This window comes from Triplophysa rosa, linkage group LG9 (assembly GCF_024868665.1).
Source record: "Triplophysa rosa linkage group LG9, Trosa_1v2, whole genome shotgun sequence".
Taxonomy (NCBI): Eukaryota; Metazoa; Chordata; class Actinopteri; order Cypriniformes; family Nemacheilidae; genus Triplophysa; species Triplophysa rosa.
Window position 1 is genome coordinate 25,239,880 of NC_079898.1, and position 15,194 is coordinate 25,255,073.

General features: G+C 39.3%; 1 protein-coding gene across 4 annotated transcripts in view; it reads left to right on the forward strand.

The window, feature by feature from the left end:
* LOC130559316 (signal-induced proliferation-associated 1-like protein 2) overlaps positions 1–13,645 on the forward strand; it is a 90,537-nt gene extending 76,892 nt beyond the window's left edge. For all 4 annotated transcript variants that reach the window (XM_057342313.1, XM_057342315.1, XM_057342316.1 and 1 more), the window contains 6 exons: positions 247–397; positions 5,117–5,336; positions 8,285–8,416; positions 10,235–10,352; positions 11,401–11,482; positions 12,415–13,645. In XM_057342313.1, coding sequence (XP_057198296.1) covers positions 247–397; positions 5,117–5,336; positions 8,285–8,416; positions 10,235–10,352; positions 11,401–11,482; positions 12,415–12,561 — 850 coding nt within the window. In that variant the 3' untranslated portion in view covers positions 12,562–13,645. The remainder of the gene's footprint in view (positions 1–246; positions 398–5,116; positions 5,337–8,284; positions 8,417–10,234; positions 10,353–11,400; positions 11,483–12,414) is intronic.
* The last annotated feature ends 1,549 nt before the right edge of the window (positions 13,646–15,194 follow it).

Consider the following 15,194-nt stretch of genomic DNA (forward strand, 5'->3'; position numbering starts at 1 on the left):
CTTCCTGACCGCCCCCTTTCTACCAGACTAGTAGTGTGAATGTGCGAATCATTTTAATGAATTGGTTTGTTTGGATGCCCGCCTAACACCGTCTGTACCCCTGACATACGCATGAGTATCCTTCACACCTGTAATCTCACTCCTCAAACAATCTCAGGACTCAAACCTCCCGCGTTCCACCCGACTCGAGCAGGTTACATCCACATGCACTCATGATGTACGTCTGGTGCTGTGTTTTCTCATCAGGCAGCTGTATGCGGCGGAGGGAGCGTGTCGACTACAGGAGAGGGGAAGGGACAAACTTAAAGAAGGAGGTCTTCAGCCCAGCAGGTCGAAAGAAGAACATCTAAAGATGATGGTGCCCGAAAGCCCTCCTGCAGAGAGCGGCCACAGAAAGGTATTCATTGTTTATTCTAAAGGGACCGTTCACCCCCAAATAAAAATTCTGACGAACACAGACATCCCATAATATATCAGGTAATTGATGTATTGCGTTTGAAACCTGTTTTTTGATTATGCAATGATTTAAAATGTCACTAACTTCACAGTTTTGCGTTAAGAGGTCTCTCGACTCATTTTGTATCGCAATCATAGCATTCTGTGGTCTACGAGCTCCGTGTGTTCCCTACAAAGGGCTCCGGTGCTGATAACCTCCTCGTGTGAAATGAATAAAGCCTGAGCAAACGTGTGGCTTATCAGACGCAGCCGGTACTGGACACACACGCATGAATCCCAGCATCAGACAGATTGTGTTTTCCCAATCAGATTTACGAGCGCTCGCTGGGTTTGTGTTCCCTTCATGTTGTGGATTAAAGAGCGGAAGTTGTTGGTGCTGTGTGTGTTGTTGAAGGTCTTAATTGCATTTACTGTTGAGTTCCCTCCGTCCCTCCCGCAGCCGGTTATCTAGCAGGAAAGGCCGCGGTTGATACACAATGGCCTATTTTTAGTGGCTGTGTCATGTTGCTGTGCCGTCCGAGGCAGACGGGTCATTGTGCTCCTACAGAGAGGTGAGGCGCAGAGAGAAAGACGGCGTGGTTTATACCGTCCCGACCCGCTGAGATGACAGCGTGATATCTTACACGTTACAGCACCCTGGGCTCTTCCTGTTCTTTTTTTTGCACAGTGCCTGCAGTTTCTTAAGAGCTTTGCTATCAGAGTTCAGAGTTCGTCCTGATTTGGATTTCTGGAGGTTTTTCGAAAGGGCCTTTATTAAATATTGTGTTGTGTAATATAAGTTAGATTAGTCGAGCAAGTGTGTTTTTATTTACCCGTGACAGATTTCGCTGGTCCGTGACCTCAGATGTGCCAGCGGAGTTGATTTATTTGAAATGCCACACATCCGCACACCAGCACTGCCGTCGTGGAGTTTGAGTCGTAATGGAAAAAACATTGTCAATCTGGTTTTTCTTTTCCGTTGGAAACTCCTGCCAGAAACCTGCTGTCCTTTTATACGCACCGTGGACAGAAATTCAATCAATAGTTTCTAAGACTGATAGTTTTAGTTGTTGCTTAAAGATATTAAAAATGTTTTCATTGCTTTATGGGATTGTTCACCCAAAAATAAAAATTCTGTCATCATTTACTCACCTTCGAGTTGTTCCATTTATGTGTATACATGTCTTTGTTCTGATGAACACAGAGAAAGATATTTGGAAGAATGCTTATGACCAGACAGATCTCAACACCCATTGACTCCCATAGTAGGAAAATGACAACGGTAGTCAAAAGTGCCCCAGAACTGTTTGCTGTCCTACATTCTTCAAAATATCTTCTTTTGTGTTCAACAGAACAAACAAAATGATCAAATCATTTTTCCTACTATGGGAGTCAATGGGTGTTGAGATCTGTTTGGTCATAAGCATTCTTCCAAATATCTTTCTCTGTGTTCATCAGAACAAAGNAGCAAACAGTTCTGGGGCACTTTTGACTACCGTTGTCATTTTCCTACTATGGGAGTCAATGGGTGTTGAGATCTGTCTGGTCATAAGCATTCTTCAAAATATCTTTCTCTGTGTTCATCAGAACAAAAAAAATGTGTACAGATTTAGAACAACTCGAAGGTGAGTAAAGACAGAATGTTCATTTTTGCGTGAACTTTTCCTTTAATGGGGTCAATTCTGTGCGAAATATGGCCGTCACAATATCCGATTTTCACTACACGGTTATCGTGGCCTGAAACCCGCGCAACGCTATTGTCACGGTGTCTAAACCGTTTTTAATAAATAAATGATGCTATCAGTCCAATTCATCTCTAATGTAGTTTAATTGTGGTTTGTCTTTTATTTGGTCAATGAATTGCACCCGAAATACAACTGTAGGAAGGAAGAGAGAGGGTTTGGGGACTCATTGTGACTCTTAAACTGTTAAATAGGTGCTGAATAGTTTACGATCGTGGTTTTAATATAACTGTTATTGGCAATACCGGTATATTGTGACACCCCTAGTGTGATCAAAATATAAGGACTCTGTTTTTGTTGTTCTCTTTCGAACTTTGCATTTATTTCATCTGTAAAGTCTGACCATACACGTGGTCAAAAGTGTCTGTAGTTTCCTAAGTTCGTTTTTTTGTAATTCTTAATATGTGCAAGAAACATGTTTATACATCAGGCCTTGTTGGCTCTGGAATGTCACGACGCATTATTTGCACGTTATATAAATATCAAAGCAATAATCTATCCTGATCTCTCTTTATTTCTCTGGGAGGTTCTTCTCAAGTCCAGTTTGACGCGGTTTTGAAACAAAAGGTCTAGACTGGGATCTAGTCTTATAAAGTTAGATGCTGAAAAGGAAATGGAGATGAATTTGATGGAAATGGGTTGGTGTGGGTTTGGTTCGCGGTTGAGCGATGGGATTGGAGGGGGATTTAAGAATAAAGGATGTGAAAACAGAGGGTGGGTGTGGGGCCTGCAGGCTTTTAGCTTTCTTGAGTCCCGCGAGCCACGATGTCTGCCTTCTCTCCTCTGATGGTAGCTCAGCAAACTGACAGTTTTGATCACGTTTTAAATAGTGGAGGATGTATTGTGTACTATAAATAAAACAAGCCGGATCAAATGACTTCATTTGGGACTAAACCAACTTCTGGCTCATGCTCGGAGTTGATCTACAGTATATAGCTTTGGTAGTATTTTGGCACAATTTCACTCCAACTCTGGTTTCAGGCACAACTCTGTCTTCAAGCCACGTTTAAGGTATTTTTGATATATTGCATGCCTCTGTGAAGTATTTAAATGACAAAGTTATGATTTCATGAGGGTTAGAATGCTGGAGTTGCAGACGTTTTACAACCAAGCTACTGTCTGTCTAACTTTGACTGTAAGACATCCGACATGTGGTTTTGTATGAAGTAGGTGCCCCGAGCTCCCGCCGACCCCTCTCATCCAGCTGACTAAATATGGATCTGCTTTAGAGAACGAACACAAGCGGAAGAGAAGCGACACACTGGAGTCATTCCTCAACAGTGTACAGCTGCAGATAAAGAGCAGACCTTATTTATAGCATCCTGCTATTTAACAACATAAGACCATTCATTCATTCATTCATTCATTCAATCCAATACAAACCTCCCGTCCACATCCTGCCCTGAGAGATAGCACAGAATAACAGGGCTCTTTTAAGACACTCGTGTGTGTGTTCATGAAATGAAATGGCTAATATTCTCGTCAAATCTGCACCGCATGCATCTTCATTGCATACGGCTGTTGTGATCGACTTCTCTTTGTCCATTGTGCATCAAACTCTTCCAATGAAATCACTTCAATAAAAGAGTTTTCTGTTGCTTTTGTATCAAAAATACACACAAAGCCTCATTCCTGGTGTTAGTGTTGGTCTCAGATGCACCTCCTGTGAGCGCTTGATTTTATATCTTGACATCCTTGTGTACCTGTTTGTTGATTTTAAATTCAATTGAAATGTATTTCTATAGCACTTCACAATTTCCATTGTTGAAAAGCAGCTTAACATAAAATACAGTATGAGACATAAAAAGAAAAAGACATGATATGGAAACGTGATTTAAAGCAACACTATGTAGTTTTTCGACCTTAAACTAATGTCTCTAAAATGATTTCAGTGGTAGAACAACTGTTAAACGGACGAATTCTACTGCCGGTGCTTTCTGAGCAGTCTCATAGCGGCTACAACCACACTCTGTAAGTTCTGTGTTCGGGTCGGTACACACAGCCCCGCCCATCCCCTGCCTGCGGAAGAGATATGGTTTCCAAACAACGTTTCTGCATTCGCCGGTTTCATCAGCTTAGAAAACAAATTCTCGTGCGTTGCTCTGCCCACGGGGAAGCTTATACAGCGACATTATTTACAACACTGGTAATCAAGGTGATCAACCACATGGGGGAGCCGTGAGCAAAAGTTATATAGTGTTGCTTTAAGATGATGTGATGATATTATCAGCTATACTGGTGGTTTTTTCTGAAGTCTCAGCAATGTTTCTGTATAAGCTTTTGCAGATGTTTTGAGTGGACAAAACAAAAATGTTTTAGTTGTGAATGTAACGGATCTTTTGATAAACAACAACAACAACAACAACAAAACAGTTTAGGTACCTTCAGATACTGTCATTCACTAGGGCCGGTCCTGAAAGGAACAGTTCACCCAAAAATGGAAATTCTGCCGTCATTTACTCACCCTCAATTTTTTCCTAAATCTGTATAAATTTCTTTGTTCTGATGAACACGGAGAAAGATATTTAGAAGAATGCTTGTAACCAAACAGTTTTTTTCTTTTCTGTTTTCTCTTAGAAAAGCCTTATTATGGACTAAAGGTGCAAATTAGCGCTTGCTATAATCTCTGTGTGCAATGCATTTTTTCTTGTCTTTGACTGGAATCATGTTTATTGTATTGTCCCTATTCAAATAAAATGAATGCTGTAGAAATGTATTTCACTTTTAGTTCACGTTAGCTAATGCATTAACCGATGTTAACGATGTTAATACAACCTTTGTAAAGTGGTATCAATTATTCTTTTGCGTTTTCTTGTATTAGTTTTTATGGTGAATTGATGTCAATGTGTGCAGATATTTGTTCTGTTAGGTAACACTGTGCTATATAAATAAAGCTTTGTTAAAGCTTAAAGTTTGTGTTGTTGTGTCTCGTCTGTCAGGCATCGACAGCGGGCAGTCTGTCACCGCGGCGGTCTCTCTATCGGACCCTTTCTGATGAGAGCATGTGCAGTAATAGAAAGGGCTCGTCCTACGCCAGCTCGCGCAGCTCCATGTTGGACCAGGCCATGCCCAATGACATCTTGTTCAGCAGCACTCCACCCTATCACAGCACGCTGCCCCCTCGCATCAGCCTCAGTCAAACCGCATCCAACCTCAAGAGTGAGTATGACACTCCACACCCAACTGGCACTGAATTATTTACGATGATATTAGATGTTTGTAATATTGTGACAGTCCAACAGTAGGTGTAATATTTCTTTGAAGCAGTTCTCCTGAGGTCAGTAACCATCTGAATGTTTTATGATATACATCAGCAACTGAACGTTCTGTCAGAAGCCTTTCACTCCGTTTCAGCCTCATACTGTTATTCCTGACCGGAGAGAACTGTAGCGCGTGTTCTTTAATGTGGCATCATTAATTAAACACGAGGAAGAAGAAAATGTCATTGCTAACACAAGCTCTTGTTTAGGATATGGCGCGTCACAGTCTCCTCCCTTCAGAACTCAGCCGTCTTTATTAGGATGCTCACATATTGATGCTGTCGAATAAACTGGGGATTACAGCATCCCCAAAATGTGTTTGGTCACCTAAAAATGTCTGAATGACATGTTCTCATCCAGTGCAATTAGGTTCACACATATTTATCATAAGTTGCATGGGTACATTTGTAGCATTGTATGGGTCAAATTGATCTATTTTTCTTTTATGCCAAAAGTCATTAGGATATTAAGTAAAGATCATGTTCCATGAAGATATTTAATAAATAATACATTTTTCAAAACTTTATTTTTGTGAGTGGATGCTGCAAAATCGCAAACAAAAATGGCCGGAAACACGCCTACAAACTAGGGCTGCTCAATTATGACACAAACTATTATTTTAGACAATTATTTTAAACTTTCAACTGCAAAATAAATGTAAAGAAATAGCACAGCTGAACCACTATAAAGGAAAGGTGTGCACTGTGGATTTACACCACAAGAAAAGAGAGGATCCTTGCAAAATGGAATGCGGCACAATAATCGTTTTACCGCGATTATTTTGTTTTTGTAATTGTTGAAGGCCAAAATTGACGATTACGATTAATTTTCGACTAATTGCAAAGCCCTTCTACAAACTTTACTCGTTGCTGCCCACTCAAGTTTGGTATCTCTGTAAACCTTCCAAAATTTCCACTTTTTGGTTCATCTAATCTCCACAACGTCATTACAGCGGTAAGTAGAGATATCACCCGCATCCGCTGCTTCAAATAAATTATCCACCCGCCCACACGTATAATTTTCTATGATATCCGCACCCGATCGTCACTTTAATTACTCGAATTCTTTGTTTTAAGCATGATGTTATCAGATTCAGTGACGCTTTTTTTCTTTTTTTGTATATTTTATTTAAAGTTTTGAAATTAAATTAACAAACACACAAAAGGTAAGCAAAATAAAATAACAAAATCCACAAAATATATATATACTATATATAATAATAACAATAATAAATTAATTAATTGAATGAAATAAATAAAAACACTGGACAGCCTCAATTAAAATAATTGCCAAAATCAACCTAGAAGGCAATATTCAGAATTGTTGAGGTGATTTTTGTCAAATATTTTTATTTTTTGCACCCTCAGATTCCAGAAATCATATTTATTCAGCTTTCAGATGATGTATAAATCTCAGATTTCAAAATTGACCCTTATGACTGGTTTTGTGGTCCAGGGTCACATATGTTCCAAAAGAGTTTGTGCACACTGTGAGCCCCAATTCAAGATGCAGATTGCCTATCCAAACAACACATGAAATATAAGATGAAGACATTAAAGTCAGCGTTATCACAACACAATAAACAAACAATCACATCTAATTCCGTGACAAATAATCACATTTAAGTCTGTTCATCACTGCTGGCCTATCACAGGGCCTGCGGGGCTTCAGACAGGCAGATCGCGGTCTCCCGTGATGAGTTTCTGATGATTTCGACGGGTCGTGTATTTTCTCTCACTTGTGCTCATCTAGTGAATAGTCTAATTTGACGGATTGCATCCCTCTGAGGCTTAGAAAGAGAGAGAGAGAGAGAGAGGGGGGGGGGAATTAGATGAGAGGCATTAGATTCACCTCAAGCAGAACGTTTTTTCCCCTCACATCATTTCGAGAGCTTTGTAAGATGGGAAAATGTTTATGGCGTCTACTGTCTATCAGGTCGAGGAGAATGAGAGAACCACGGCGAGAAGGTTGGAGCTATGCTATTGACTGAAACATGAGGCGGCATTTAGAGTTCCCTTGATAGCTGTCGAAGAGGAATACATTTACTCCAAAACCTAGTCAGCTGCCTACCTAGACTGCTTTTTAAAGCATTTGCTGACTATTTTAGACCAAATTTGTGCGCGTTGTGTATTTATAGTTCATTTCACATTTATAAATCAAAACTATTTGTAAAGGTCATTTCAGAAGTACACAAGGAAACATTAAAGGAACAGTTCACCCCAAAATGAAAGTTGTTCCAAAACCGTATAAATGTCTTTTTACAGAAAGATATTTGGAAGAACGCTTGTAACCAAACAGTTCTTGGCCACCATTGACTGCCATAGTAGGGAAAAAAATATTTCTGTTGAACACAAAAGAAGATATTTTGAAGAATGTGGGAAAGCAAACAGTTCTGGGGCACTTTAGACTACCGTTGTCATTTTTCCTACTATGGGAGTCAATGGTGGCCAAGAACTGTTGGATACAAGCATTCGTCCAAATTTCTCTCTCATGTGTTTAACCAAACAAAGACATTTATACAGATTTGAGGGTTAGTAAATGACAGAATTTTTATTTTGGGGCAAACTGTCCCTTTAAGCAGGTGACCAATTCAACACACTGCCCTTTATGAATGGTCACTCCAACTTCATTCCTGTGACCCTCCTGACCCGCCGCCAGATGGTCTGAATCGGACGCCAGACCGCCTCCATTTCTATCAGTCACCAGCACCTCTGGTCTCGTGTCCGTGCCGTTTCAAATAAAAGCCCAGAGAAGCTTGTTATGAAGCTGTGAGATTGACGGTGACATGTTGAGAATCTGTGCGTCACTCATCTCTCCGTCTGCGTCCGTGTGTTTGTGTCTCCTCAGATGACTTCTGGTTTTCTGACGGATCCCTGGCGGACAGGTCGAAGTTCAGTGACCCGGGTCTTATGCCTCTACCAGACCCGGCTACAGGCTTGGACTGGTCTCACCTCGTGGATGCGGCCAGGGCTTTTGAAGGTACAAACCGCCTTTGCCTTTCTCCATCTCGTCCGTGCGACATTTAATTGAGAAAGTCGCCGGCCTCGTTTTGAGGCGACGTTCATGCTAGACGCCCAGACAAAAACAGCCAAACGCTGCCGCCTACAATTAAACACTCAGGCTGGTAATTGTCGCCCCGTTCTGCCCCTGAGCCATTAGCATCAGAAAACATGGCTCTGTTAGGCCCGTGTGTGCCTCACACGTGTGGTCCTGGGCTTTTTTCTTTGTCATTTCTGTAAATGGATTAGTAAGATGCCCATCATCATTTTGTTAATGGCACTCTTATTTATTCAAGTCATTTAACCTGTTTGTGAATGTTGTAGTGGGTCACATGACCTCAAGGGGGGCTTTTCGGGTTCTTTTCAAGAGCGTCTCTCATTTTGAGCCTAGTTTTACTGGTTTGTAAGGATAATTGAAGGCATGTCTGGAAAAAACGATATAGAGCGCCATACACAAAGACAAACCCTCAGAAACAGAGGACGTAACAGAGCAGGAACGACCTCAACAACAGCTACCGTTGTAATCATATTTATATTCATAATTCATGACAAATAGAGCTCATCTCAACTATAAAAGCACTGTCCATATTGTGGTTTATGGTTATAAAAAGTGTTGAAAGATGATGAAAAGATGTTGAAGGATTATGGGATGTACCTCCTAAAGGCTTGTCCACACCGGGCCGATAATCGCGCGCGTGTTTATCGTCGACATTTAACGCCTTGTGACTAAACAAAGGGCGCCAATGTGAGTGTGCACACTGACGCGCAAAACGCTAGGCGTAAAAGCGTCATTTAAAAAAACACCTTGTTTTTTTGTTTGACGCGCCGCGTTAAAAACTGGCCGACCAATGAGATTGGCACTTTTGTTCGCGTTTCTGGAGCTGCTGAAGTTACAGTAAAACGTGACTAGGTGGCGCTCAAGAACAAAACGGTCTTGCCGAGCACACATTGACGGAGAGGAAGCCAGATGAATTCTTCTTCTGTGTGACAAGCGAGTGTCAGAAGCATAACGTTGCGCAGCGCCACCTTGTGTACGGGGGTATTTCTGTTTTTCATTGAGCGCCATCTATGTAAGGGAGTGAATTTGCATGTTCACTCGGCTCATCGGTAGTGGAAATCGTTTGGGTATGAACGCCAAAAAACGTCTCGAAAAAGTCTTTAGAGGTAACATACAGCATACATTAAAATGTTTATTTTTTTGTTTGTTTGATTCGCTTTAAATTTGCCTCTATGTGGTGTAATATTTGGAATGTGTGGGATGGTTTGGTTTTCACAAAGAAGATGCTAACAAAACCAAATCATTTGCAAGTTATGCATGTAGACAATCAGCGATTTGTAATAGAAAATCACCTTTTTATTATTCTACAGTAAAAGAAAAGTATTGAGGTATCGGGTATTGTCAAAATTTGCAAAGATATTGAGGTATATAGATACTGCCCATCCCTACAGTCAACCCTTAACCTTCTGTTATGTATTACGGGGTTGAAGGTCAGTTAATGCTAATTTAGCCAACAAATATCATCACACCACATTATTTACAGTTATATTCTTATTATTTGTGTCATGAACAATATTTTTTCTTTTTTTTATAATCCGCTCATCCCCCTCACAACAGGGTTGAACACTCTGAGATCACACCGCTGTATATAGTCCACTCATCACACACTGTTCAAATACTCATTTACTATTGTTATGCTCTTGTTTATGTTTCATTGTGATATTAATAACTCCTAAGTATGTGTGTAAAGTGTAACCATCACATTTGACCCGATTGTGTCTGCTGTTTTCTCTTCTACAGACCAGCGCGTGGCATCTTTCTGCACCATGACGGACATGCAACGTGCCGAAGCTTTGCAGATCTCCCGCGAGCTCACCCGACGTGTGGCGGCTGCGGAGGGAGCCGCCCTGGAGGCGGGGTGAGTTTAACATGGGGCTGTTATTGTATGTAAGAAATGGCATCATTAGCTGCTTGTTATAAGAGCGCTAGTGTAGCACGTGAATGTCAGTGTTGTGTGCACAAACAGATGTGAATGCCGGTGTTGCAAATCCTTTCATATTACACTTATGCATTCGGCAGACACTTTTATCTAAAGCAACTTACAGTGCATTAAAGTTATAGATTTTTTCGAGTTAATGTATGAAATTGAGTTTTTCCTATTTACAATGATTAATTGTGATTAACCGCATCCAGAATAAAAGCGTGCTTACAAAATATATGTCTATGTACTGTGCATAATAACTTTTTATTAAAAAAAACAATTTTTCGAGTTAATCTGTGAAATTGAGTTTTGCCTATTTACAACGATTAATTGTGATTATTCGCATCCAGAATAAAAGCGTGTTTACAAAATATATGTCTATGTACTGTGCATAATAACTTTTTATTAAAAAAAACAATTTTTCGAGTTAATCTGTGAAATTGAGTTTTGCCTATTTACAACGATTAATTGAGATTATTCGCATCCAGAATAAAAGCGTGTTTACAAAATATATGTCTATGTACTGTGCATAATAACTTTTTATTTAAAAAAAATCGATTTTTCGAGTTAATGTGTGAAATTGAGTTTTGCCTATTTACAACGATTAATTGTGATTATTCGCATCCCGAATAAAAGAGTGTTTACAAAATATATGTCTATGTACTGCATAATAACTTTTTATAAAAAAAACTAAAACATACACATACATGTACAGTATATATAGTTATAAAATATCTAGATGTATTTATTTATATTTAGTAATTAAAATTAAATGCGTTTATACATTTGTATATGTTATATTTTTCTTATAATATATACATGTATGTGTTTATAAATACAAAATTATTATGCACAGTGCACAGACATATATAATGTAAACACAAAGTTTTATTCTGGATTTGATTAATCGCGATTAATCGTTTGACAGCCCTAATATTTGGAGTTTAATATTTCTTTCTTTTCTCTTCCATGCTTCGTTCTTTAGCAATGCCTCTCCGTCCACACTGACGGGCAAAGTCAATCAACTGGAGGTCATTCTGAGACAGCTGCAGAACGACCTGATGAAGGTAAACGCTCTCTCTCTTCTGCACTTCCTCTACGTCTGTAGCATCGCTTACGGGTCCAGCAGTCATCGATGTTTCTGTCAGCTTGCCCACCGGCATTTTCTCACACATGCACTCTGTCCGTGTTTTAAATGCGAGGAAATGCGTCAGTTGCGTTTCTCACATTACTAGAGGAAGCGTTCTGAAGGGAAGGATGACCGAACAATGCTGTAATGGGCACCCAGTACACTGAACTGCCACCTTGTCAGGCTGGTTTAATATCCTGCTTCCTGACATTTGAAACACATGGAGCGACCCATGCCCAGAAATACATCGCACTGAATGTGAATTTTCAGCATTTAATATAGTAATAAGTATATTCATCAATGTCGTGCGGAAGCCTCATATATCAATATTTTGTCATATGTAGTCAGAATCCTCTTCAAGGAATAGTTTTCCCAAATACTTCATTTATTCATCCTCATGTCATTCCAAACCTGTATGTATGACTTTCTTTCTTCTGCAGAACACTAAAGATATAAGATGACCAAATAATAAGTTAAAGGTCCAATGTGTGATTTTTTTTGCAGGATCTATTGACAGAAATGCAATATAACACACATAACTATGTCTTCGGAGACCTTACATAATGTAGCGTTATGTTTTTATTACCTTAGAATGAGCTATTTCTATCTACATACACCGCAGGTCCCCTTACATGGAATTCGCCATGTTGTATCTTTTCCGGCAAAGAAGCGAAAACGTAACGACATCTTTGTTCTGTGTCAGCCACCGTAGTCCTTCGAAAGGGAGGGGGTAGTGAGCCGTTGGTTGCAATTCGCGACTTTACCACTAGATGCCGCTAAAATTCATACGCTGGACCTTTCTAGGCAGACACTTTAAACTTGTTGGCTGCACTCCTGATTTTATCCTTAATTTTTTCTTTTTGTGACCAGGAGAAGGAGGACAAGGCTATACTCCAGGTGGAGGTCCAGCACCTGAGACAGGACAACATGCGACTGCAGGAGGAGAGTCAGACTTCTGCCGCACAGCTCAGGAAATTCACCGAGTGGTTCTTTCATACCATCGACAAGAAACCTTGACGGAGACTCTAACTGCCCAGAGAGAGAGAGAGAGAGAGTTGAAACTGGACCCCGGACTCTCTGTCCAGGGGACCGAAGGAGATCCTCGAGGGGGGAAAACCACTAGAAAAATCTTTCGCTGAAGCATCGAGATACTGTTCAACAGATGCTTCAGCGGCATTGATTTACTTCACATTCGAATGTAAGTATATACTTGACTGGAGGACACTTTGTTGGTGCTAGTTGGAGTAGACGAGTAGGTTGACCTACTAATCCTTGACATCAGGTGGTAGGAACTGGGATGGGTTAAGCACGGAGAATGTACTTGTACCAAGTCGATATCATCGCCTGAAACTGACTCTTAAAAATAAATTGAGGTGGATTATGAATGTAACGCATCAAGACTTGACGGCTGGACGTCTTGAAGAACCCAGTTTGTCATTCTTCACCTGCGGTTTGGGACAGTTACGCAAACTGAAGTCGAGAAGTCAAGGTTTCAAATGAATCTTGAAGTTGTCTTTTGAATCATTTCCATTTACCCTCATCGAGTTCTGGCAATAAACACGGACTCACTCAACTTTGTTCCTGGACCGATTCAACCGTGTTTCTGATTCATTCTGTGTTTGTTAGGATTGTGCCTCGAAGGGAATCAGAAATAAGCTAGTGTATGCGACGTTTTTGATCCTTCTAAACATGCCTTCAGCTCACCGAATCCTCACGTGTGTGATGACAGCGGTGTCAAACCTGAGGTTCCTCCTCACAGCTCTGAAACTGTGTGAGCCACATGCCAAAATGTGTTTATCTCTGTACAGATCCTTCGATTCACTGTCTAGTATTTAACACTGTTATTTAAGCCTATTTAACCCAAATTAGTTTATTTTAATAAATCAAATCAAAGGAAAGGTTGTGTGAAGGCTGTCAGCTGTAGCTTTGTCTGGGCTGTGTCTGTTATGTTAGATTTATCGGTCGATTTGTCTTTTCATTCCAACATTTGGATGCTGCTAGGAAACACTGTTGGTTTCTTTGCTTTTACAAATGTGTTTCTTTGTAAATCTGTTTCATGGAAGAAGGGACATTGGTTGCTTTTTTTTAATAAATGTAGATGTAAAAGATATTTGCTTCTTTTATTGTTTGGAGTGTACGGTATGAATGAACGAAATAAGGGATGATCTCAAACCACTCGATGAATCATAGAAAACATTTGAAGAACTCAAATTGAACTCCATTTTCCCAAGCATGAAAAGGAAAGAAAGAAGTAAAAAAATTCACATTTTTAATACTATTACGCGCATTTAAATCAAATCTAAATATATCTTGATTATATTATATAATTGTATAAATCAAATGTTAATATTTATTATTGTGTTATATAATATAAAAATCTAATTGATTAATTATAATATATTTATCTGAAATATATTATATAATTATTATATTCTATATAAGATTTTGTTATTATATTATATTGTTTCTTAGAGAGAAGAAAGAAGACATTTCTTCTCTCCAAGACTTTACATTGATTGACTTGATGATGACATAAAATGTATTCATCTTAATTATATTATATTATATTATATAGGGATGTAATAACAATATGATCAATTTTGTGGTATCTCAATAGCAAAATTGTCTCAATATTATCGTGGTAGATGTTACCTTTGTCAAGGTCCAGCCAGAGTTATTATTTAATTTTATTATAGGGAGCTTTCGATCATTTGACCCTAAGCAACAGTTATGATTAGAGGATAAATAAAAGAGGACAGGATATGACATGGTTAATTTGTACATCACTGTAATGTTCAATAATTGTTTAATAAACACTTATGGCACGTTTCCAAGCCTTTTTCAAATAACACAATGAATGCCGTACCGTGACCTTTACACCGAGGTATTATCACGCCGTGAGATTTTAATATTGTTACATCCCTAATATTATATTATATTAATATATAAGAAATAATATAATATAATCAAGTCGTTACATTGATTGACTTGATGATGACATGAACATTTTTCCACTTCAGTGGATGCAGAATTATAGTTGCCATGGGTTTTGTTGCCATGGAAGCAGCATATTCCGTTAAGGACCCCTTTGGGAATACCTGTCTGAGAATACATCCATGTCTAATGGCCTCTTATCTGTGCTCCCACAGATGGACCACCTCTCCGCTGTGGACCGCTCGTGATGTGTATGTCAGCAAGACATGCTTTTTATCAAATGGGTTTTTAGTTTGTCTGTCCTAGCATGTTTAAAGGAATTGTTCACCCGCAAATGAAAAATTTGCCATTTACTCACATGTACAGTAAATCATTTAACCCTTTACAATGTAAAAGAATGATTTCAGAATATTACAGGCTGATTATGTTTGATTCTCGCTCTTTAATATTCAGCAATGTTTCCCCATTAATACAGGTTTGAGATCACATGATGAAAATTAGCTGATGAGAGAATGTTTTTTGTGAATGTTTTTTCTCGACTCTACAGACTGTTTTCTCCGCTCTCAGTGGTTCCTGTGAGTGACGTCCTTGTGTTCTTTCTGTTTTTTTCTGCAAGCTTCAAAGAGGCCAAACTCATAAATCACATTAAGATTAAAGAATCTCCTTTTCATTTACGCACGCTATAAATCTCCAAGAATTTCTTTACAACATCAGAG